This window comes from Bombus vancouverensis, chromosome 12, assembly GCF_051014615.1.
Source record: "Bombus vancouverensis nearcticus chromosome 12, iyBomVanc1_principal, whole genome shotgun sequence".
NCBI lineage: Eukaryota > Metazoa > Arthropoda > Insecta > Hymenoptera > Apidae > Bombus > Bombus vancouverensis.
Window position 1 is genome coordinate 7,628,160 of NC_134922.1, and position 25,019 is coordinate 7,653,178.

A 25,019-nucleotide genomic window follows, 5' to 3' on the forward strand; every position below is an offset into this window, starting at 1 on the left:
ATTCTAGGACTGAAATAGCATTCTATGAATAACTATGAATAGAATGAACAATTTATACTGGGACAGAAATTTATTGCAAGTTACATAAAGTATTATATATATGACTCTTTTAATATTATGGACGGTCGGAACTCAGATTGGTCCCCCTAAAAAGCAACTGGTCGACCAAGTCAATTGTTCTTAAATAATATAAATTGAAGACTAAAAGAACGTGGCCAATAGTGACCAAGCACGAACAAGCAACCGCCACTTACGCATAACATGATAAACGAGAGAAAAAAGAACAGTGTGAATCACCAGTACCAGTCGTTAAATAATTTCTTACGCTTCTACAAGACTATTCTTGTCGAAGTAGTGAGACTTGAGCCCTAATATTCTCAACATTTTTTACTCAATAATCATATTTTGTTTTCCAATTAAAAAAAAAACATGCAAAAAAGAAATGCATATCTCATAATACAAAATAATAATAATCAGAATTTTACAATTTAAATTCAATGGTAAAAATCTAACAAACGTTTCGGTTCAAACTTTAATAACGATCTGATACTAAATAATTAACTGTAATTATAACTATAACATTTTTTAATAAGGAATTGAATTTCCATAGTAATAGAAACGGTTAAATTGAAAATAAAAAATTTCGCTACCTGTAAGTTGGAATTGCAGACAGATGCATGATAAATTCTGCGTTAGGTGTTTTGACGAGAAATTTCATGCACGGAATGACTTGCACTTGCTACTCAATACTGACCGATTAGTAGCCAATTGGCACCCAATACAACCGTGTCAGATGCATCCAATTACTTCACGATTTCGTGTTTGTAGACAAACTAAAAAATTCATAAATATCCTATGAACACATGTTATTTTATACCGCGAAATGGGATTAGTTTGAAAAACGTGTCTCTCGCGATAACTTTACTATCTATAACTGTTACAAAAAAATGAAATTAGCTGGAATATAAAAAATGAGATAAACTGAATAATTTTATATGATTTTTGAGAAAATAAATTTAGTTTGCTCAAGTTATCTGGCAATTGATACGTTAACATGTTACATACATATATCAGTCATTAAAGCATGAAGTATGTTGTTCAAGAGCGGAAAACACGACAGAGCTCAAGTTTCCAACACGTTAATTATTGTTTCGCAAAGATTATATAATCAAATTTACATATTTTAAATTGAAAATTGTAATCGGAATAACATTGAAATATAAACATTAATATTTATAGTAAACGAATAAATAACTGTGAAACTTACATTCGTACGTAGAGACGAGCATTCAATTCTAACCAAGTCATTAAATATTTAATCGAGTTTACGTGTTGCTACGATATAAAGATCAACTTATTAGCATATTTGTAACATACGCAAATTGTGAAATAAAAATTTTTTATTTCTGCCCTTGAATTGTTTCAATAAACCTACGAACGTTACCAACCATGCAGGCAAATATTCTATGCAATGGTTCATGCCGCTAGAGCTCGTGGTTGACGACCAAATAAGCAGCAGTGCAGTATTAATCTGACATTAAACGTAATTCCTCTCTCTCACAGCGGAGAAGAGGTATTTTCCTTCAAATTTCCGTACAATAATCATTAAATTGACGTGATCAATTGGTTCGAAAAAATGCCACGCGGTAAGCACGGACAAATTATTATTTATTTCACACTCGACACACACAGTTATCATCATTTCTTCCCCACCACATTTCTTGGCGAGAAAAACGCAATTTCGTATGTTATGACCTCGACGAACGAATTTGGATCTAAAAAAACGGCTTTCCTCTAGGTAAATATGTCAGTTACAAAGGCCGGAGTCGTCACTTCACTAACCCCGAGGAACTGGAGGAGCAACGACGCCAGGAGGAAAAAAAGCTCCAGTGGAGAGTCAGTATTTTTAAGTTAACCAACAGCACGACGGCTTAGATATTATTATTAAGTACGTAAGGTCGAATTATCCTTTGACGGTTGAGCGTAATTGTGCGCACCATTACTGAGATTTTTCATGGAGCACGATGCTCCATGTGCAACCGTTTGAGAGAACCGGGCACAAACCTTCAGAAAATTCTTAAGACTCAAAAGCGATGGATAGATCCTTAGATGATTTGTTTCATCTGTTCTTTCCACTTGCATTTGTTCTTTCGAAAAATGTAACATAAATTTTACTTAGGGGGCTGGTAAATAAAAATTCATTAATGTAAACGAAACCCTTCATATTTAAAAGTTATAATGATATTGTTTTTTTTAGAAGAACAAAGGAAAGGATAGTTCAAGTGATGAGGAAGATGAACCCAAAGCACACGGTGATTCAGTAAAAAATAATAGTTCCTCGGGGACAGATACCAACAGCGACTCAGAATCAGAATCGGAAACTGAGGTAAATTAATCGATAGAGATTTATAATAATCGATAAATGATAATTTTCCTTTCTTCTTTTAATTTGCAGGGAAAGACAAAGGGTGTAGAAAATTTAATTCAAGTTGAAAATCCAAATAGGGTACAAAAGAAAGCAAAAAAATTATCTCAATTAAATCAATCTTTAGACACAGCGAAACCAGATTTATCTCGTAGAGAACGGTAAAAATCAATGAAACATACAGAAGTTCGTAACATGTAAAGATTGGAAAACTCATTTTTCTCTTCTTTTTTAGGGAACAACTAGAAAGGCAGAGAGCATATGCAAACTATCAGAAATTACACGCAGCAGGTAAAACGGAAGAAGCACGCGCGGATCTAGCACGATTAGCTATAGTTAAACAACAACGGGAAGAAGCGGCTAAAAAACGAGAAGCTGAAAAGAAACAAAAAGAACTCGCTCTTCAGAGGAAAACGGAACTTAGGCAAAAGGCTCTTGGCAAAAAATCCTAGAACGTTTTAACTCGAGTCAATTAAAAAATATTTGATGTCACAGCTATTATTACATTAACAATGATGAACAGTTAAAAAATCTACTTTCATATTGATACTAATTGAATGAATCAATTTGCGCATTTACAGAATGCGTTTGATGGAAATATCCTTGTTTAATTATACATAAATATAATTATTACAATAACTAAACTATACCTGCATTATTATTCAATATCTCCCACCTGACATATAATCTTATTTTACTAAGTTGACAATTCAACAAAATAATCAATAAAATATTATGTTTACTTGCAATCTGCAAAGAAAGATGTTCCTAATATTTAGTTTTTAAATTATATATAATTATTATTTAAATTACTTTAGTAAATATAACTTCGCTCTGCTAAATTATTGACTCAGCAAAAAATCAATGATATACATATTGCATTTGTCTGTAATTTGTCTGCAAGAGAAGCAAAAATATACGGTCGAATGTTTCTATCATTTAAATTACAAATTACCGAAATTTAAATAAAAAAAGAAGCTTGTGAATAAATGTAAATTACCAAAATTTTTTAGTAATTGTATAGTAATAATATCCGATTTATTAACGTACAAAGTTCACCGATTTGATTACGTACAATTTAACTGTAGTCGGTGGGACGGAGGAAATGAGATAGGATAGAAAGAAGACACAGTAAAGTTTCTACAACTGAGCTGATACGATGTGGACGGATGTAGTTTACGTCACACTGTTGTTGTTTTGTGTATTCGTCGGGTTTTATTATCGAAAAATAGAAGATCCAGAGGTGAAGAAATGGACCGGCACGTTAATTGGCATCCTATTAACAGGAGTTGTCTCAGGAAGTTATATACTTTTCCCTTTGGTTTTTTCTCTGATTAACGCTATTATTATAACCAACATCTCACCAAAGTATGATATATTAATTCGTTAATTATATTTATTTGTCGATTTAAGCAAGGAGCGTTTTAGCTTATCAATTGTGTGTCATAATGTGTCAAAATTATTAACTCAATTTTAAGTGAAATATTTTTAAAATTATTTTTGATAATGTCATCGTATCTACTTACTTTGTACGATATGATTTTCTTATATTTCAATCTTATCTAAAATTACAAATGTACAGATCAAATTAACTGTGTCATTTTTAGATATATATCTCAATAATGCACTATTCTTAAAAGACATAATTAGCACTTGTTAAGTATCAAATTACCACCAATTGTAACTTGATTGCCGAATGGAAATATTAATATAATGAAAATCCCCGTTCTTTGAACTAGTGTTTATCATTTTATTTTATGTGAGATGCAAAAATTTATTATCACTTTCTACTTAATATTATGTAACATAAAACAAACAAAATTTTTTTAATAATAAACGCTCCTTATAAATTTTCTGTTCATATTCCATTCTTTTATAAAACTAGTTAATGTCATTTCTCAATTTGTTGTTATTTGCAGGAAATCTCATATTGTCAGCTTTATCTTTTCATTCTTCTTTCTACTTGTTATATCTCGATTAGGGGATTATATTGGTTTACCAGTACCATCAACTCATACAAATCTCATACTGATGATCTTAACACTAAAATTATCTGGACTAGCGTTTGAACTAAATGCAGCTATTAATCCTCCAGCTGATGATCCAGAAGGAGTAGATAATGAAGCAATAAAAAATGTTGGATTTTTAGATGTTTTTCATTATGGTTTTGGCTATATGGGACTTTTGACTGGTAATTCTATGATACTTTAAGTAACTATAATTAATCTAATTTTGATGTTATATTAAATGTAATATTTCTCTCTACAGGACCATACTATCGGTATAGAACATATTGGGACCATCTATATAAGCCATTCTCTAAAGTAGTAGATCCATGGCCTGTCACGCTATACAAACTGAAACAAACTACATTCTTTGTTGTCCTATTCTTCATAATGAATTACTGCTATCCCGTCAGAGTAATATCAGTTTTCATTTTACCAACAAATATAGGCAGAATTATAAATGATTAAGTTTCACTTTGTATTTCAGTATATTTTAACAGAAGAATATGCAGAAAGATCTTTCCTTTATAGACACTTTTATATGTATCCTACATTCGTCCTTTTTCGAGTAAGAATGTACATTGGAATGGGTTTAGCAGAATGTGGATGTCAAATGGCTGGACTAGGAGCATATCCTACTAGATGTAAACCTATACAAGGACTAGGTCCCAAAGATTATAAAACAACAGAAACATTGTAAGAGCATCCTTTTCTCTGTAATAATATTCATTATTTGGAACAAAAATATAGCAACTAAACGTTACAGAGCTAAAACACCTGAGAAACTGGAGAACGAAGAATTGGATTTTGAAACTGTATATAATATGAATGTTTGGAAATTAGAAAAATGCAATTCGACAAGAACAGCTATGAAAACATGGAACAATTGTGTTCAATATTGGTTTGGTGTCTACATCTATAAACGACTGCCAATGAAAAATATGCGAGCTCTCTTAACCCTATTACTTTCTGCTGTTTGGCATGGTTGGTCAGCTGGCTATGCTGTTTGCTTCTGTCAGATTCCTCTTTTTCTGTTATCAGAGGACATATTCTACAAATTTTATCAGCAAGCCGCTGAAAACAGTATCGTAAGTTCTATTTTTGATATCTATTCATAACTATTAATTGAAATTTTAATTTATGTAACTTTCGTTTTTTAGGCCAGAAAATTGTGGTATTTGCTAGGATGGTATGAGAAAACAACTTGCATGGCGTATTTGGGAATATCATTCTTAGTATTAGATTTCAAAGAAACTCTAGCTTACTACAAACTTGTATATTTCTCTGGTCATATCATAGCACTTACGTTATACATTGCAGCTCTTTACTGCAAATTATATATTTTCAAGCCTACAGGAGATAAGGATAAAGATAAATAGTCTATAAATCTTTTGCATTATATATAAATTTTCGTGTCATGCTCGAGTTGATATAGAAATATCTAAATGACACGTGTATTATAATACGCTTCGTATAACTATACGCATCAAGCCATTCAAAGATCATTAGCATAGTGTAATATTAAAATATTTTTTAGAATATTACATCTTTTCACTTTAATGTAAATGATAGAAAAATTTATTGATGATCATAATTAAGAATGATCATGTATGATTACAATTGAAATGCTTATCAAAAAAATGTAATATATTTTTTGTTACTATTGTTAAATTATTCGACTTGTAGGATAACGAAGAATTTAGATTTACACTATTTAGAAAAAAGAACGAAAAATTATCTTTGGATAATTAGGTTTTAAATTTTCCATTGATACAAGTGAGGAATAAAAAGTTCTATTTCTTCGACAAGAATTCTTTATTGATCAAACCCTTCACATCTCTACAAAGATTTATATTCTTCCCCTTAAAAAATCTTTTATTTACTGCAACATTACCTTACCTCTAAAATACTTACTACTCTATCGACGTTCGGTGACACCTGAAAAAAGAACACAGGAAAAACAAAAGGATCCCACTGCCCACCCTCGAAACTTTCCCAATTATTTGTAATGTGGCGGCAAGTGTTTCAAGCGATGATCATATAAAAATTGGAATCGTTATAGGTTATATCGAAAACGATATTAACGATAGATACGTTTTCAATTTCATTAACTATTTAAAAAAAAGTGAAAGTCAAAATTGAAATATCTGTTTTTAAAATTGGGCGTAGATTAGTACCTTGGAAGAAACTAATTTGAAAATTGTATAAAATGAACCATTGAAGCGAAATGAAATACATCTTGATACGCCGACGTTAAGAAATTTGTGAAAAGGATATTCGTACTTAGAAAATCGACATTTAAACTCGTTCAACTTACGAATCAGACCTACACAGCTGGAAATAAGATAGTACATAGTTGACTTCGAACGGACCATTGCTGGAGAAATGATTTGTTTCAAGAAACGCGCAAAGCAATTGGTAGATATAATAGTTGAAATGTCGAGTTGCTGCTTGCGAGGTCTGGTGATGCTCACGTGCTACCTGCAAACCGGACGATGGTCGAGACCAGCAACCGCGTGTGGCTTTTCGTCGTGCTCTCTGCATATTTCTCTGCACTCTCGAGACCGTACCCTCTGCGATTTCTGCACGCCGACCCCCCACAGAGAGAGAAACAGCTTTCGCTCACACACTTTCTCTCTTTTTCTCGCCCTGATCGACTAGCGCGAACCTGCTTTCACCAGACCACCAACCGCTCGCTACTGCAAACTGCTTACAGCCCTGCTACTCGGCTTACTGCTTACTCTCAGCTACCCCATCATCAGCTACACTCGCCACGCCACTCCTTTCCACCGCCTGTGGCACCATAAAATTACAACTTAGTTATAAGGAATAAACGTGTTACATCCGTGTGTGAGGAATTTTATCTTTTTTTTCTTTTGTTGAAAGATGTTTGACGATCGATTAATTATAATATTAAAGATAAGACCAATGATTAAATGTTAAATTATCTTAAATTCTAGAATTTGATCTATCTAAGATTAATGACAGCGTTGTTTTATACAAGATTCGAGGAAGTTAATAACATTCAGAAGTGAACAGCAGTATGTAAGTAATAAGTAAATATGAAAGATTGTACCACTGTTAATTTCTTAAGCTTATGATCTTAATTGGGACATTTTGTTTTAGTCTCATTGTACTCGATACAAGAAAATCCATAATTACGATATCGAAATTTTTTCGTAGACGAATATAAATGATATAAAATTTTCGAGTAACTTATTTTTCTGACAGCATTACCTACATCTATATATGTAGTTTTTAAACACTGTCTAAAACTATGTGAATAGTTCCGTCTTCTGCATTTTATTACACTTTATTATAAATGGCAATCTTACATAAATAAACCTGTATATTGTTACAGAAACGCAGAACTTATGTCTATAATCTATATAGATTACGACTTTTAATTTTTCTTGTTTATTTCTTTACTTTTTCTGTCTAATCGAGTCGTAATCATAATTTGTCGATCAAATTATATTCACAAACAATGAAAAATTATTCCAAGTTATTACGACTTAGGAAATTAGCTTAAACTTTGTACAAAAATTGGACTCAAATCGACCACATACAGTTTACATTACCTGCTAATTACCATATTAACACCCTCATGTATTTCCAGGAATATTTAATCCATCTTGCTTGGTTCAAATAATTTTTAATATTGGGAAACAACTTCACAATTTTATCGAAACAGTTGGTTTCTTCTTATTACTTATGTATACTATATAGAGATTAAAATATTCATAATGACTCAAGAAACGAAAGAAAAAGAATAAACTGTAATCATTTATAACTCACTTATATCGAGACGTACTGAGAATTGTGCACACTACATTTTAACATAAGATGAGAACATTTTGTGATCGAACTAATAACAATTTCTTTTATTTAATTATTTATAGAGTGTAAACTTGAATATTATCCGCAACATCGTCAAGATGTGAAATTCCTGCCATTGTTCCAGAACAGAATAAAAGATCATTCATGTAGGTGCTACAGCACGTTATTTCGAAGCTCTTAATAGGATAATAATGAATGTTAATTTACTGATCAAAACAAGCTGTTTCGCTACAACAATGTCCATACACGCGAAACCAGAAAAACACATTAACTTTCTTCTGATCAGAAATAAGCATTGAGACAATATATCACTTAACAGAGTAGGAATTATTATAAAAACTTGCAAATGAAAGTCGTCGCGAGTCTATTAAACTCACAATCTAAATACATTACATTAAAATTAGTATTGGGTTCATTTTTCTTTTCTTTTGATAACCCAAGTAGTGCGTTGTCATAATTAATATGTAAGTGACAGAAGAAATGTGAACGTGCGACAGTGTTGCTCTAGATATAGAGGGTAATAGAATACCTTTTTGTTCTCAAGAAACGTTTATTCTGCACTCGCAGCATGTGCATCAGTTCACAGTTGTACTCGTATATGGTTCAATTACTTCAGTCCCTGCATGGAAAAAAGATCATATTATATGAATATATATTATCAATGATGCGTTTAACATTATAACTGATGTTTGTGGAGCGAATGTATAGTGATAAGAATAAATTAAGTTTCATCTATTATCATAAAACTTACCTTGATTTGGAGCGACTGTCCTTTTGCCTATCTGGAGACTTGCTGCGAGAACGGGACTTTCCACGCGAGCTCTTACTGTCGGAACGCGAGCGGCTGCGACTTCGACTATATGAACGCCTGCGATCTCTATCTCGGCTCCTTGATCTACTGCGAGATCTAGAACGCGAGCGTCTTCGATCTCTGCTTCTACTACGTGATCTATAAACAAACAGGCTATTGATACAAAGCTACATAGTATTACGTGTTAAGTATTTTACCTAATCTTTATGTCGCTCAATTAATTTCTTCAATTATTCTTTAAAAGTTTCAATTTTATATAAAAAAAGATACAAACTGTTCACATATTTTGCATTGGCTGTACTTTCAGGAATAAAATTATTGACATTTTTATATATAATTATATTGTTATATACTATATATTATTATTATATAATATATTAGTATATAATACAATGGGGTACAAAAACATTCAAGCACATATAGACATTTTTCACGAATACTTTGACAATTTGTACAAAGTATATGTTTGTAATAAACAGTTTCAAAATGTTTTATGCAATATATATAATATGGATATAGCAACTTTTTATAGTAAACATTCAAATACTTTCGCAAGCCACAGTATCTGTTATTGATGATCTTCACAATGAGAAAAAAAATTTTAACAATATGTAAACTAAATTCAAATCACACAGTGAGTATACATATAAGTGTTGGACTATGGTATAAATATCCCAACATAAAGGTATACAGATTTTCTATATAATAAAAATGTTTTAATAACAATTACCTTCCTCGTCGTCGGCTACCACGACTTCGGTGTGGTGAAGTTGGTCGTCCATATCGGGCCATTTGAACTCTAAGTTCCCTGCCATCTAACAGTCTTCCATCCATAGCATCTAATGCATCTTCCGCATCACGCTTATCATAGAATCTAAAACAATGACTCACAATAATAAAAATGTTATTTTAGACATATATAATATATATATATGTTATTAGAAAATACAAATTGTTTGGCCATAATATTTGTTGCTATATATAAGCTTCGTTATCTGAATACTACAATGACGTCACACTAATAAATCGTAATCAACAGAATGTGCACAAAAATCGATAAACACTAAGAAAAATAGATCTTTACATACCTAACGAACGCAAATCCGCGACTTTCTCGAGTAAAACGGTCCCTGGGTATGTAAATGTCGCCAACCTCGCCACATCTTTCGAACACGCGTCTCAGATCTTCCGGCGTCGTTCTGTACGTGAGATTGTCCACTTTTAAGGACACCATCCCATCAATTCGAGGTGGTGGCCTACCGTAACTCATGTTTTTCAATTCGTTGAGGACTTCGAATTGAATAAAAACAATACTACAGTCGACGAAATCAGTTTTAGAACAAGAACCACAGGTGCATGTACGTTCAACGCAAGATGGCGAGCAACGGAAGAATGAATTCTACGCGCAATATGGTCGGAAATGACGTAAATAAAATATCGCACTACGCGCGTCAAATTCTTTTTTGTACGAAATGCACATATTTTTCTTTCATTCGTAAAATAAATTGATTTTATTAATTTACTGATAAAACAAGGATATTTTGGCAAAAAGATTATGATTTCTTTATTGAAATGAGTTGCAGTAAAAATTTAAAAAAAAGCACAAACAATTGTTTTTGATGGAAGTGAAAATTATCTATAAGAACTATTTCTTTTATTAAATATGCTCCAATATTTCATATAAATTAAGTATTCCAATAATTTTCTTTTATTCCTGCATATAATTTATGAAAATTTAAAGTGTATTTTCATATTCTTTTTAATACTACATAGGAGTGAAATGACTTACGTTGCTCACTTCCGGCCAATTTCAAATTTAAACGGGCAGCAATTTTTATCGAAAAATAAATGAAAACGTTTGAATTTGCTCTTGTTTTATCGAAAGCAAAAGAAAGTACACAAAGGTTTTAATGGAACAACGTTGCTCTACATAAGAAAATATCATGGGAACTAACGTAGAATGACATAGATAACTTCGGTGAAGGAAATATCGACTCGTCTTTTATGTTTCATTTCTAAACAGGTTTTTATATAAAAAAATTAAATTCCACGTACAATATCAGACACACGCGGTCAATGGTGGTAAACATTGATCGCAACAAATCGTTAACGCATTATTTTTATTTAAGTTTCAATGAAGCTGCATCTGTGGTATCACAACAATGCCCTTGCAATAAGATGCCCCACAAAATAATCTGTCAACATGGTTTAAAAATCCACCGATACAATTACAGCTTCGATCTCCATTTTGCACGTTTACGAAAACGAATCATACCAACCGTAAGAAAGGGCAAACGCAATTGTTGTACATTTTGGTCCTTTACCCGCCGATCTCCTGTGTCTGTTGCATCGACATGTTTGCATGTTACGAGACGATCTTTCGTTTGATTAAGGAAATGTAGGCAGAAAACGAAACGTTAATTTTTAACGTATTTTAAAAAAGATCGAGTGAAAAGAGAATTTGAAATAAAGAACCGAAGGGCAAACGTGTTAACAACAAACACAGTACTCACAATACTTCTTTGACTTAGCTAGGCGGTAGGCGCAAAAATAAGAGACGTCGAGTGATCGCAATTCTCGCTCTATTCTTTTTTTACTTTTCTATCTTCCTTTTCCTCTGAAGATTCGTGAACCATTGGCAGAGCCACGAGTATGTACGCGAAGCGTGGTCTCGAAATAAAAGGAAGTAATACGTGCAGGATAAAGGTCGTCGAAAGAATTTCTAACAAACCACATAGCGATATTCGATTCAATAAATAGCTTAGAAATGTTTAACAGGTATCTTATTATTACAAAATACAAACGAGGAAAAAAGAGAGAAAGAAAAAAAGGAGATTCGAAGAAGAGATTCTGATTGCAAGAGAAATGGAAATGAGATGATTTTGAAATCAGACAGAGACATTACATAGAGAGCGTATAATGAAAGAGATGAGGGTTGAAAAATTAGACCCGTAAGTTAATCGAAGATTATTATGTTATCACTTGTCATGTGTAATAGATGTGCTTCGCGATAATTATAAATTAAAAAAAGGGTCCAACGATTCCATACGTGGGATACACGACTTGTTACAATTAAGATTATTAAAAAATATATATATATATAACATATATGTATATGTATATTATATAAAACACAGGCGAAGTAATGTCAGTAAAATCGATCTGTACGGGGCGAAACTTTCAAATATCTTGGATGACGGAGGGAAAAAATGTATATCTGACAAATGTTGAAATACTTGAGACCGAACTTGGACGACGCGACGTCTCTTCGTGCATTCCGTGGGCGTGGGACGTCGCCCCGTTCAAGCCACCGCTTACACTAATTACTATTCAACAATTCAAAATACTTATAATGATACACACAACCATGAATAATCTCAACAGCTGCTGGCCTTAGCCCGAACTAACTTATTATCATAGATAACCGTGAATACAAAAGTAATTCATTTTCTCTTTTCATATTTCTTTTTATCGTCATTTATCTATTGCTACGTCGCATATGTAATAAACGTACAATACGATATTACATATCGAGTTTTCCTTTTCTCCTTTTGTTATAAGTTAGTTTCTGGCCGATCAAAGCTCCGCAACGCTCTTACGAAAAAAAAAAGACGCTGGTTCATCAGATCTTGCTTTACAATCTTCCGTCGTTAATTAATTATCTCTCTCCCTCCATTTCTTTGTCATTTCTCTCGTTCGTAATTGTTTCTTTCTCCGCTCAGTTCGCATTGTGGTTGTATACAAAATATTGTAATCAGGACATTCACAATCATCAGTCGCATGCCTTCTCCTTTTCCCCTTTTCCTTCGCCTTCTTAATTTCGCTTGTCGTGTCCACATGTCATACACTTTCAACGCTAAATCGAAATTCGGAAAAGGAAAGAAGAAAAAGAGAACGCATCTCTCATCCGCTGCCTTTACAATAGTTCTCTCTCGGCTTCACGTACGGTTTAACCCATCATTCTCTGTCTCACGTTTTAATTTATATCCGTTTATTAATATTATTACGCTCGATATAAAAATAATACTCAGTCGATTAGTACAGATTTAATACTCGGTGTAAGAACTGGGGAAGGGGTCTTAGCGCTTCCAGTTTCTTACAGTGTGTATTTTTATTCTTTTTTTTTTTTTTTTTTTTTTAAACCTTTTTCACAATGTTTTACGATTTACGCCTCTATTATCGCTTCTTCTCTTCACCGTTTATATACTTATCGTGTGTACGTAAGTTTCTCTTATGCATTAATGTAAATTGTGTATGTTTAATGCGCGCCTCTACGCGTGTAACGTGTGTGTATATATATATATATATACACACACGTGTGTGTACGCGCGCGCGCGCGCGCGCGTGTGTGTGTAATACGTGTATTTATGTGTGACTTAGGACTTCGACCAAGGAAATCTCGGTGAAATCAAAAGATTCACGGTCGCGCAGACGGACGGAACAGTGCTGCGAGTTAATAATTAATTATTTTTCAACGCAAGCCGCAGAGAAGTATCGACGATTCACCCCTTATTTATTTTACATTTTCCATCTTTCCGCGAAAACCCCTTCTCTCTCTCTCTCTCTCTCACACTCTCTCTCTCTCTCTCTATTTGTCATGTACAATTATGCATTTCTTTGTCTCATATCATTTTTGTTTCTTATCCTCGAGACTTTCGTATACATTTGTTCATCGTGGACACGAGATGCTCCGTAGCCGCGATTTTCTTTCTAAAAGAACCGCTTCCTATGATCATCGAAGATTAACAACAAAGATGTGCACGTGGTGACGAAGCACCTCGCAGTGATCTCGCCTACTCTCGATCCATCGCTTTGATCTCACTCCAGCTCACCATTTCGGTAATTAATTACATACGCATACCGTATATAATCAGACGGTCATTGACTATTTTTCTCTTCCTTTCTTCCTTTTTTCGTTTTTTTTTTTTTCTTTTTTCTCGTACCCGTTAATAAGCGACTCGAATTTGAAGAAATATCAATAGTTCGTAGAGGCACACATGTTTCGTGAGGGTGAGGAGAGAAGCGGATGGATCGAGAGTAGAAATCATTACAATAAGTGGCGTTTTTAACGCGTTAGTAACGTGCACGTGAGCATCTGTATTCAACGAAATCTCCAGGTGAAGGCACCTAAAGCATTGACCGTCCGCATCTCGTACCGCATAAAACCGAGTGTGTCTCGCAGAAAAGGTGGGAATGACCACACGCGCAGTGCCTGATCATTACTAGCTAACGCGTGTAATTGTTCTGTTTCTCATTTTACAAAAGATAAAAGAAAGAATGCAAAGGAAAGAAAAGAGAAAGAAAGAAAGGAAGGAAGAAGAAAAAAGAGAGAGCGAAACTCGTATAAAGTACAATGTAGAAACAATAAATTAAGCCAGTCGTTGCCAAAAAAAAAAAAAAAAAAAAAAAAAGAAAATGTCTTACGTTAAACGTCGGTGCAAAAAACGGTGAATACAATAAATTATAGTTTAAATAATTATTCAGGGGAGGGTCACTTATGTAAAAATAGACGTACAAAACAAGGACGAAGGAAAAGGATGGGGGGAAAATAGGAGTAGAAGGACACGGGAAGGACTCAAGAGGGAAAATAACTAAATAATTTAATAATTAAGTAAGACAAATCTCGCCATCGGGGATTCCTTTAAGTAGTGTTGGTTAAAACTCTTAACAGCTAAAGTCAAACGCGTAGAATACTGATACATAAAAAAAAATTCTATAAGAAGCCTCAGCTATTTTTTTATTTCGTTCATTATTGTTAAAAAAAAAAAAAAAAAAAAAAAAAAAGAAAAGAAACGAGTCGTGACGAGTGGCGGTCTTGCAACTAAACCTTATTTAAAAAGGATCGTAATGTCCTTAACGTTTAATGAAATCGATATATCAATAATATTAATGTATTTATATATATATATATATATATATATAATAGCAATACTCGATTTCTCGATTCTAATAATTATAAAAAATATCCTCTAGTTTCAGAATTAGTAGAGAGCTCAAATCTAATTCTACTTACGCATCTACAATGGTAATAATAATAATAATAATAATAATAATAATAATAATAATAATAATAATAATAATAGTAATTAAAAAAAATATAAGGATAATAATAGTTATGCTTTTTTTGTTATTTAACAAGCTACGTCGAGCCAAATATTTATAACTGAGAGAAAAAAAATGCCTAGCAAAATAACTGTCCATTGCTTTCACTTCTTTCTATCAATGTTATTTCATAAATAAGTTCATTCTCTTCGCGTATGGTACACTTAAAAAAATGGTATTCTAAAATGTTCTATCAACAGAATTTAAAAAAAACTGGCGATCTATAGCTTGACCAAGAGAAGTCAAGGCCCTACGTACTTTAGTAACTGATTACTTTCGTCCCTTAGTAAGATGTTTAAGCCTAAATGTGTATCACGTATCTTTTAAATAAGTAGTATATACCGCTTAAAAATAGAAAAGTGTTTTACCTATACGAAATTTACAGTTCATACAACTGATGTCTGTAAAAAAGACACTGAAATTTTGAAGAATATTTACAAATTCGTTTTACAATAAAAGTAAATAAAATACGTAGAATATACACTTGTTAAGACTTATTTAAAAGATATGTTACCTCTCAACCTGCTTATAAAACAGGAAGTGTATCGAATACGTACTAAATGGAAGGATCATTTCGACGTACAAGAGAAAAGTTTAGCAATCTGTTATTTGGATCGCAACTATTGTGAAACCTCATCATAGTTTATGCCTCTTCCTCCAATACTCGTGTTATCAATGTAAAGATACCACATCTTCAATGCCACTCATATTTAAAAAATATGTATAAAACAATATTATATACATTAAAAATATAGAGTATATAAATTAGCTTTTGTTATGCATTAAACCGTAATCGTTCGGAGATTTGATTGAAAATTCTAAAAAATACGAAATAAAATACGAATGTATTATTTATTTTCATAATCTTACAAGTTAAAAGCTTAAAGATTTAAAAGTTTAAAAAAGGAAAGCAATAGCATTGATTTGTGGTATCATTCATACTCGTATAATAACATAGAACACTGTATCTATGTATGTAATACTTGTATGAGTGTATGTGTAATATGCCTGTATCATTTGTGTCTGTATATATATATTTATACGAGTGTATCCATAAGGCTCCTTTGATAACGACTAAAACTAAGTTGCTCCACTAATCACTGTAAGTGAATTTAAAAGCTCTGTAAAGCAGTGTATGCCAAGAGGTATCACTGATAAGAAGAGCTATAAGAAGAGGGAGAAAAATAAAGGAGAAATATGTAAATGCTGTGTATGAGGTTGTAAAAGAGAAAGATAAAACGTTAATTTTTATCATATGCCCTTAACTATACTCTATGTTACATAGACTAAATCTATTTTTGGCAAAGTTGTTTAGGTATACAATGTTAGATATAACGATACATGAGTAGATGCACTGGCCATCGTATTAAGTGGTATTTAGGGTTGCTTAATACCTGTTTATTAATGTGTGATCTGTACATTCTGGAAAATATAGATCAGTGATAACCCTTAGAAAAACGAACAATTTTGTTTATCTACATCAAAATATTCATTGTTTTCTTGGCTTTTTTACAATATGAAAATAAAATTAAACAGAGTTAAGGAAGAAATTTAAAGGGAGACTGTGGAATATGTGAAACATACCTACAGCAATTGTGGAGCAATAAAATTTGTTATTTTTAACGTCTGGCATATAAATGAATGTTATCTAAGTATTAGTTCCTGAAATTTATGTATGCCGTCGAGAGAGCACGCAAACGAGTATTGTATGACGACAATCTATTCTACGTACCATCGCGTTTTTATTGCTTTCGGAGTCTTAGCTTATATGGTGGTGTGCTGCCTTGTCTATTAAGTACAAATCATCGGCGACTGCATGAACAGTCGACAAGCTTTTTCAATACGTAGAGAAGAAGGGAGGGGGAAAAATACGTAAATGGTAGAAAGAGTATTTAAATGTGTTTACACCGGCAGTCTCGTGCTCATGTAAAAAAGTATCTACATCATCTAAATTAAGATCGTATCTGTAATTAAATTATCTGCATTTACTGCAATAAGAGCTAAAAAGGGGAAGAGAAAAGAGATGAATCGTTGAAAGGCCACTAGAATATAATCTTTAAAAATGATACTGGCAAAACTGTAATGTGGCAAAGCTCAAGTTATAAAATATGTATCGAATATTTGTTTCTTTAGTAAATATTTGCCACATTGCAACCGTTTTTCTGTTCCATTGATTTCCTTCCATTTCTTCAGTTTGGATTAATAAGACTTCGCTCGTTATTAAATCCAATTAAAAATAGATTTTGTTTACTAGTTGAGTTCAGTTGAGGGACGTTCGTTTTTTAACTTGAATATTACGCAAAACAACGAGACAATTATGATTGTAACATCACTGACAGCTAAAAGCCCGTGGAACAAAACGGTTAAATTTTGTTCACTAATCTTTTAGTGACAAATCTTCATTTTTTTGCTTCTTCTTCTTTATTTCTAAGCCTTCTCGAACAGTAATCTAGCACCGTTCTAAAAACTTTCACTGGTGACTGAATTTCTTACGTCACTAAGAAAACAGACAACGACCACCATTCCTTTTTAACGCGTAAAATACGTGCGACACCGAAAGAACAATTTGCGCGTGTATGTACAACGATCGCCCGTCGCTCTCTATAGCTGCAAGCGTAGAAAATTTTGTATAAAAATATTCTTCGTATTCGTATATATCGTGTATATATATGTACATATTTTGAATAACCACGTAATTAATACTGCGTATTTAATATCATCGTTCCTTCGTGCGCTCTGCACCACGGGCTTGGTAGCTCAAGGGATAAATACACATCCCAATATTCTACCACTTCAAATTTCTCGAGACCGTGGAAAAGAGGAAAAGAGAGAAAAGGAGAGTCCAAAAAAGAGAATCATGGACGAGAATCAGTGACAGAAAGGAGAAGGAGAACAATCTCGTCTTTTACACCCTGTGTATCACCGGACAGACTATTCTGTCTAGAGATTCTTTGTTATATATATATGTATGTATATATATAATATAATATACATATATATATGTATGCATATACATGTATGTATATATATGTATATATATATATGTATATATATATACATGTATGTATATATATGTATATATATATATGTATATATATGTATGTATATATATACCTATAGCGAAGTCGTTCTGAAGCTGGTCGAAGTGTTTTCAGTGTGCTTCTTCGGATAACGACGTCGCAACCAAATTCAATGGTACGTCCGAGACATTCTCTTCATCTCCTGCTTCAGTTTCTTCTACCTCCGTGGATAAATGACATTGTTCTCGCCCTTCTGCCTTTACATGCTATTATGATATATAGATATTAAAAAGTTTAAACCTATTAGCCTATAAATTAACGATCATCGAATTGTTTTATGATACTTACATGCATCATATAACTAGGTAAGGGAAGAGAATAATTAAGTTGAGCGGTAGGGGCTGGTGGATGGGCACCAGGTATACGTGGTGGCGTTAATGCAGCCATCATTAAATGGGGTTGAATTTGTCGCCGAAGAGCTGCCAACATGTCCGCACTTTCTGCATCCATTTGCTCTGATTGTGGTGCCAAAATTGAGTCACCTTTTTCTGAATAAAAAAAAAAGGAAAATATATATATAAAAAAAAGAACATATTGACAAAACCTATTAAATTATCAAGTGTATCTAATGCCTACTTCTATGCCTTGTCGGTTTCTCGCCTTTGGGTCTGCGTCTGCGTGTATGTATCGTGTCCCTTCTCATGGTAACTGGACGATTTACTCCATGCAGTTTATAATAGAGTCCACAAGCGTTACAAACCATTTCCCCCTTCATATTCCTTCTCCAAATGGTTGTGGTCATGGTGCCGCAATTTGTACAAGACATATCTACCTTTTTCGCCATATTACCACTGTGTTGATCGAATTGTTGTTTTTGGTCCTCCACCTAAAGAAAAAAGAAAAACGAATGTAACATTTCGTTCTACCATAATATATTTCGTCATCATTCCGGTCGTACCTTTCCCTTCATTTTATTTGACCACGCTGTAAAGTCTTGTGCTTGCTCTTCATTAGATTCGTGTTGATAATTAACGACGTCTGGACTCATTGGAGCTTTACTAGGATAACTTTGTTTTCTACGACACTTGGTCTCCTTCCGACCGATACTGGCAGGGCTCGACGGATTACTGTCCACGGATGTACCCTATAGATTAACGGATATTTTGGAAAACCATTGGATATTTATTATTGTTACATTTAAAACCATTCGGTAATTATTGCAACATTAGTTCATAATCGTGATAAATCGAAACGCAGAGAAAATTTATAACTCGAAATTTCCTGAATATACGTAACCTTCCGAGGGTAAAAGTAATTTCTTGCAGGTACCCGTTATCAAGATAAAAAGGCAATAGAACGGAAAATAGTATTACAATCCTGTTTCTTATTATAGAATAAATTGAAGAATTTCTCATGCGGAACAAAACGCGTTTAAGAATCTATAGAAACCCAACTTATCTGAACATCTGTTAACAGTGAGTTGACATGGTGGACTTAGCGCTTATGGCCTATCACAAAGGGCTTCTCAGTTATCTATTATCTACAAGGCCTACCACGTTTCTTACCTGCGAGCAGATGGGACCTGAATAATCCTAAAAGGATCCCCCTTGACACCCAAGGGTCACCTGACCTGTCCTCTTTTCTATACCTGCAGTTCTTTTCTAATATTTGCATTGAACAAACTGCAAGGACTTCACATGGAAGAACCTTTATTTGCACGAAGATCAGGGTCAAAAAAGTATGAATATAAAAGAAAATAAAGATTTTCCGTGTTTCCATAAATCTCTGGATTTTCTTAAGGTATAATTTTCTTTTTTTTAAGGTATAATTTCGGAAAAACAGTAATCTTTTACTGCTTCTATAATAACTTCGTATACTTTATTAATTCCCGATCGCAATATATAGTTCGTAAATACGTATATTTGGAAAATCCTAAAGGTAAATTGAGAAAAATTCCCAATGACACTTTAAAATACCCACGATTCAAATACAGTAACAAAGATTTATATTACTGAGTTAAAATATCATATCTTAAAGTGTACAAACCTTATTTTCTATACACGAAACATTAGTACGATTGCCGAGTACAGAACAGTCGGGTACAGTACGTTCGATCGTTGTCCCTTGGGTGTCTCTGTAAAACCTAATTTGCGGAGATATTCTGTCCGAATCAACGGCAGTAATACCGATTTGTCTGTTGTTGATCAAGGAACGCAGTAAATTAGTTGCTTCACCAGTAAATCCATTATTTAGTTTGTCACCATTCGTCCTAGTAATCTCTAAACTCCTGTTGCTATATGAGAAGTAAAAACAAAGAATACATTCTTTCAATTCTAAAAACGTCTAATAATGTAATAATAAGATTTCAGGTGCAATATGAAATCTGTAATTAATTAAGTTTTATCTTTAAAGGAACTCTTATCTCTAGAGGAACAACCTGTTACAAACAGTAGTTACATTGATAATCCTAAGGTAAATATGTATTAAGCACACAGGATTATATTTGGATAGTCTTAACAAAAGATAATATAATCTGTCAATAAAAATCTATGTTTGAACTTTGAGACTGTATACATATAGTTTTATTAAATAAACAAGAACATATAAAAGGAAACTACATTTATACACTACAATTTAGCTTTATGGTCTTATCAATATTGTATGACATAAACTACCCTACTACCAAATTTTAAATTCTGTACTCACTTTGCTAATGCTTGCCACAACTTTGTTGTTTCTTGATCAATATTTGTATCTGAACAATTACTTTCTGGTGTATCCATTCTATTTACTGGACTGCGATTAGGGGTACTCGTTTTTGATTCTTCATAATTTGTTTCTACTTTCATTCTTTTGTTAATGGTCATATCATAACCATTTTCTTCCCCCTCAGTATCCTGCTCATCTCGATCTTCTATTTCTAATCTGTCTGGATCAGAACTATTTGAACACGTATCATCTTCTGGTTCACACTTAATGTTATCATGCTCAGGCATGTCATTGGTGCACAACTCCAAATGATGTGTTTGAGTCTGAGGTATAACGTTTTGATTAATGCTGGCCGGAGAGTTAGGCTCCTCATTGAACAATGTTTTGTTCAATTGGAGAAATGACTGTAGAGGACTTAAGCCTGCTACTTTGGCAGTGGAGAAAGATTTCTTCTGAAAAAAAACAAATTACTATTTACACTACAGGTTTATTTAACTAAAACATATGAAATACTTAAAACTACATACAAAAGAGAACAGAAAAATAACAATTTAATCTTAAATTATCACATTCATTTCATCCAATGCATCACTTTTATTAAAATTCTAATAAGCAAATATTTTATTGATTTCTGCATAAATTCTCATCTATCAGAACAAATTAGAAATACTATTTTAACATTTGCACTTTGTACTTAATTATACTTAATTACAATACATTTATAAGAAAATAATTAGTTACGCACATATATTTTTCTGTTCTGCAATTATTATCAAATTGATAAGGTTAAAGTAGACTGCATTAAAGGAAACCTTGAAGTGTCTTACATAATTACTGATATATCAGGGCAGAGAAGCAAATAAACAGCAGGTTGTATGTGTTAAATGTGTGTTTACAATATATGGAACATACATGTGCTAAGGCACATCCTTATCTACAATCACATATTGCACATTTCCAGTTGCATCATTACTTAGAATGGAATGACTGCTCACTGATGCTACTGTGTTAAATTAAGTCTTACTCTTTTAACCAGAAAATAATATGATTCATATCATTTAATGACCCATGTCCCTATGTTCCAATATTCCTCTATCCATGGCATTTAAAAAAAATATTTGTTGACTACCTGATCATCGTGTGATGATAACTGCTTGGCATAATCCAGGTACTGTTTGAGTATGACATCAGATTTGTGTGACACTTCACGGAAGTTGTGCAGTACATCCAACTTGTACACGCACCGGTGACAAATGATTGGTGGCAAAGAATCTCCATCTTTTACCTGAATAAAATGCAATTACATCATTGCTTTTCTGATCAACCAATACATACTCAGTACCTGTGATAATAATCTTATTAGAATAACTCTAATTCATTCCTATAATATTCCCTATAGAAGATCAAGTAACAGTTACACATTAAAGCCAGTATGGAATGCAATGCTAATAATTACTACATCTTAAATCAAATCTCCTTAATCTTAATCATATAAACACAACTTTCAATATAAAAACAATGGAAGTAATTTTGTTTAATACAAGTGCGTAAAATACAGAATCGAAAATACAGAATCGCAGAATGTGTCCTAATTTCAGGCAAAAATTTAAGATAAATGTCAAAGAGGAATATAAATATAAAAACGGGCGATTTTTTTCTAAGTAGGTTGAACGGAAGCAGAGCTTTTCTCCAGAAGAAGAGAATGTTCATATATACGAGTGCGAATCACGAATAACGAAGATAAAGGAGAAATATAGGATAGAGTGAAATGTGACAGCGACTCGTGGAATCCGCGTGTGAAACCTGATAACAGGCCGTCTAAATAAGGAGCTGCTCCCCTCTCCGTGAGTTCCGCAGAAGCGAGGAGCACAGAGCTTATCACTGCCATTTTAAATCCCCCGTGAGTCGGCTTATCTCGCGGACACATCTCTTGCCAAACTTTCTCCCGTGGCACGCGCACACACACACGCACCCTTGAGATAGTAAGGTGAATAGAGATAGAAGACGACGGTGGAGAGAGAGCAGGCGTGATCGAGACGAGGTAAGAGCGATAGGAGCGCGCGTAAGAGAGAGGGAGACACGATGACGAGTGCGAGAACCACAGATGGTCGCGTCTGATTTATCTTCGTCTCGGCACGAGGACCCGGTGAAAACTCTTGACGAAACTCACCGTAATCGAGAGGCACGTCAGTATCTTATCGGCGAAGTTCCGCTGGGCGCCTTCCTCTTCGAATATGGACAATTTGACACCGTCCGACGATAAACAAAGGCGACACAGCTCGTAGAACTTGGGCGGTACATCGAACATAATTGTGAGCTCCGGCTACGTTGCGCCTTGCGTAAAGCGCGAGTCATCAAGAGGTAGACTCTTTCCTTGGCCGACGTACTATCTTTCTCCACTGCCACTACGCGTTTAGCGACGAGGAAGGGTACACGATCACTTATCACAGTCACCGCCGCGGCTCATTGTCAGCGGCACAGTACACACGGTCATACAGTTATGCTACCACATAGAGAGGAGACCACGAAGAAACAGAATGTTTCTCCGACTTCCTTTTTATGATCCTGCTCACTGGGAGGCGCTGACGATTACTTCCATCTTTGAAGTTACTGAGTTTCACTGGAATCATCGGACTCGACCGATCAAATACTACGCCATCTCCAGGCTTCTTCTGTCTTTCTCCACCGTGTCATCTTTTTTATGTATCGTTTATTAAGTAATTAATCGATCTTACGAATAGTAAGAAACATAGTTAATACTTCCGAATGTATAATTCGAGTTCAAAAGTTTGTTATTTGAATTATACGATTCGATAGTCTTGTCACTCCTTTGTAAATTTTTCAAGCCTTTTCGTCTTGGCAACTGAGAAAGAAATGCATGTTCTAATTTTTAGGTTACGACGTTTATCTTATTCGCGTAACAGGTACTTCTTTCGCGTGTCTATGCACCTTGTAAAACATAACTGTACTTTCATATCGTGAATTATGAATTTAGGATATGGAAAATCAAGACAGATGCGTATCTATGGTACGTATTCAGCGAAATGATTTAAATACATTTATTAAATTAAATGTCGATCTATCCTATGTACCTACACATGAAGGATTGGAAAATTTATATCTTATACAAAATGTATACGTTATTACTAATAGAATTGTATAAATGCTTAAATACAATAAGATTATTAAGATTATTTTATTCTCGTAAGATCGTGATAATGATCAAAATAACGATTCTTTAACTCAATGCCATATACTGATCAGAGATCAGCAATTAAATCGATAGAAGAAACGAGTTTCTTATCACGCGTCATTTTACTAGGAATTTCATTACATCGAATAAGTAGCCCAACCCATAAATAAATCAGGCAAACGGGGAGAATGACTAACGCAAGATTACGCGACCCATCGACCACTTTCGGCCCACGCTATTTTATCACATTTTTAATCCGATCTTCATACATATAAGGTTGTGGTACGATAAACATCAATTTTTAATTTTCGTATAAATTCATCGTGTTATTGTTAAATTTTGTACGATTAAAATATACAAAAATTTGTTTACCTTTTCAGACGATCACGATATTTGCAAGACGATATGAATTAATATTTTAATCACTCGTTGCAATAATTATGTAATTATAATTAATTTGCCTACTCTGTTTTATCTATTTATAAATAAATAATATATTAATTTATCGTAATATCATTATATATACCAACATATAGTATTTATTCTTATAATGTATAACAATATTTACACAAATGTACAAGTTACACACATTTTTAAGAAATGTATGCACAAATCACACAATACCAGATGAAGAATTAAATTGATATCCCACATTAGAGAGCTAGAGCTTACTTAATTTTGCCTAAACATATTACATTTTTAAACACAAATTTTGAAAGTTATAGTTTACTGCATATGTCATTTTCTTACTATTGCACATCCGCAGTAGTATGTTTTATTTCTCTGTTCTAACATTAAACGTCATGAATATTAATCAAAGGTGACTAATTCTAATGTACGTACACTCCCTGTATAGAATTATAATGTACTGGAAAAAATAGTCTTATCAATGTCTTACTATCTTCATTTGGAC

At 33.3% G+C, this 25,019-nt stretch overlaps 5 protein-coding genes and 1 long non-coding RNA gene across 11 annotated transcripts in view; 3 read left to right on the forward strand and 3 right to left on the reverse strand.

Moving 5' to 3' along the window:
- The window catches only part of Arl4 (ADP ribosylation factor-like 4), a 56,369-nt gene extending 54,971 nt beyond the window's left edge, over positions 1-1,398 (reverse strand). For all 3 annotated transcript variants that reach the window (XM_076623437.1, XM_033331678.2, XM_076623435.1), the window contains exons 1-2: positions 1,268-1,398; positions 651-833 (exon numbers count right to left, since the gene is read on the reverse strand). The gene's annotated coding sequence lies outside the window, so the exon portion shown is untranslated. The remainder of the gene's footprint in view (positions 1-650; positions 834-1,267) is intronic.
- Positions 1,399-1,508: 110 nt separating this feature from the next.
- LOC117155569 (uncharacterized) lies at positions 1,509-3,069 on the forward strand. Its single transcript, XM_033331679.2, has 5 exons — positions 1,509-1,646; positions 1,799-1,896; positions 2,258-2,386; positions 2,456-2,586; positions 2,661-3,069. Exons 1-5 carry the CDS (start codon positions 1,637-1,639, stop codon positions 2,875-2,877), a joined length of 585 nt encoding a protein of 194 aa, XP_033187570.1. The 5' UTR covers positions 1,509-1,636; the 3' UTR covers positions 2,878-3,069.
- A 361-nt stretch (positions 3,070-3,430) lies between these two features.
- frj (membrane bound O-acyltransferase domain containing farjavit) lies at positions 3,431-6,242 on the forward strand. The gene is made up of 6 exons (XM_033330773.2): positions 3,431-3,793; positions 4,345-4,616; positions 4,694-4,845; positions 4,919-5,127; positions 5,198-5,519; positions 5,592-6,242. Exons 1-6 carry the CDS (start codon positions 3,585-3,587, stop codon positions 5,808-5,810), a joined length of 1,383 nt encoding a protein of 460 aa, XP_033186664.1. The 5' UTR covers positions 3,431-3,584; the 3' UTR covers positions 5,811-6,242.
- SC35 (SR family splicing factor SC35) lies at positions 6,223-10,478 on the reverse strand. 2 transcript variants are annotated; one of them, XR_004463884.2, is made up of 5 exons: positions 10,171-10,478; positions 9,813-9,956; positions 9,023-9,220; positions 8,801-8,890; positions 6,223-7,224 (listed from the first exon to the last, which is right to left on the reverse strand). XR_004463884.2 is itself a non-coding variant. In XM_033330775.2 (4 exons), exons 1-4 carry the CDS (start codon positions 10,350-10,352, stop codon positions 8,884-8,886), a joined length of 531 nt encoding a protein of 176 aa, XP_033186666.1. In that variant the 5' UTR covers positions 10,353-10,478; the 3' UTR covers positions 7,726-8,883. The 2 variants fall into 2 exon arrangements, 1 of the variants encoding a protein (XP_033186666.1); XM_033330775.2 differs by lacking the exon at positions 6,223-7,224 and having other exon boundaries at positions 7,726-8,890.
- A 707-nt stretch (positions 10,479-11,185) lies between these two features.
- On the reverse strand, positions 11,186-23,221 carry LOC117155082 (uncharacterized). Of its 2 annotated transcripts, none has more exons than XM_033330650.2 (8): positions 23,084-23,221; positions 22,043-22,198; positions 20,911-21,362; positions 20,251-20,497; positions 19,163-19,348; positions 18,841-19,090; positions 18,553-18,752; positions 11,186-18,470 (listed from the first exon to the last, which is right to left on the reverse strand). In XM_033330650.2, the coding sequence occupies exons 1-8, from the start codon at positions 23,219-23,221 to the stop codon at positions 18,336-18,338; spliced, it is 1,764 nt and encodes a 587-aa protein (XP_033186541.1). In that variant the 3' UTR covers positions 11,186-18,335. The 2 variants fall into 2 exon arrangements, with proteins under 2 accessions (XP_033186541.1, XP_033186540.1); XM_033330649.2 differs by having other exon boundaries at positions 20,911-21,365.
- A 584-nt stretch (positions 23,222-23,805) lies between these two features.
- LOC117155092 (uncharacterized) lies at positions 23,806-24,625 on the forward strand. Of its 2 annotated transcripts, none has more exons than XR_004463868.2 (3): positions 23,806-23,941; positions 24,236-24,388; positions 24,487-24,625. It is a non-coding gene; the product is annotated as an uncharacterized LOC117155092 (long non-coding RNA). The 2 variants fall into 2 exon arrangements; XR_004463867.2 differs by having other exon boundaries at positions 24,236-24,382; positions 24,487-24,619.
- Positions 24,626-25,019: the final 394 nt, after the last annotated feature.

Coding starts and splice junctions, on each gene's coding strand:
- LOC117155569 (XM_033331679.2), top strand. Junction 1,897..2,257: donor AAAAAAAGCTCCAGTGGAGA/GTCAGTATTTTT, acceptor TGTTTTTTTTAG/AAGAACAAAGGAAAGGATAG. Junction 2,587..2,660: donor GATTTATCTCGTAGAGAACG/GTAAAAATCAAT, acceptor CTTCTTTTTTAG/GGAACAACTAGAAAGGCAGA.
- frj (XM_033330773.2), top strand. CDS start 3,585: ATGTGGACGGATGTAGTTTACGTCACACTGTTGTTGTTTTGTGTATTC. Junction 4,617..4,693: donor CTATATGGGACTTTTGACTG/GTAATTCTATGA, acceptor TTCTCTCTACAG/GACCATACTATCGGTATAGA. Junction 4,846..4,918: donor ATTACTGCTATCCCGTCAGA/GTAATATCAGTT, acceptor TTTGTATTTCAG/TATATTTTAACAGAAGAATA.
- SC35 (XM_033330775.2), bottom strand. CDS start 10,352: ATGAGTTACGGTAGGCCACCACCTCGAATTGATGGGATGGTGTCCTTA. Junction 9,957..10,170: donor CGCGGATTTGCGTTCGTTAG/GTATGTAAAGAT, acceptor TCATTGTTTTAG/ATTCTATGATAAGCGTGATG. Junction 9,221..9,812: donor GGTAGCCGACGACGAGGAAG/GTAATTGTTATT, acceptor GTTTGTTTATAG/ATCACGTAGTAGAAGCAGAG.
- LOC117155082 (XM_033330649.2), bottom strand. CDS start 23,221: ATGTTCGATGTACCGCCCAAGTTCTACGAGCTGTGTCGCCTTTGTTTA. Junction 22,199..23,083: donor TGACGTGCCTCTCGATTACG/GTGAGTTTCGTC, acceptor CATTTTATTCAG/GTAAAAGATGGAGATTCTTT. Junction 18,753..18,840: donor GAAACCGACAAGGCATAGAA/GTAGGCATTAGA, acceptor TTTTTTATTCAG/AAAAAGGTGACTCAATTTTG.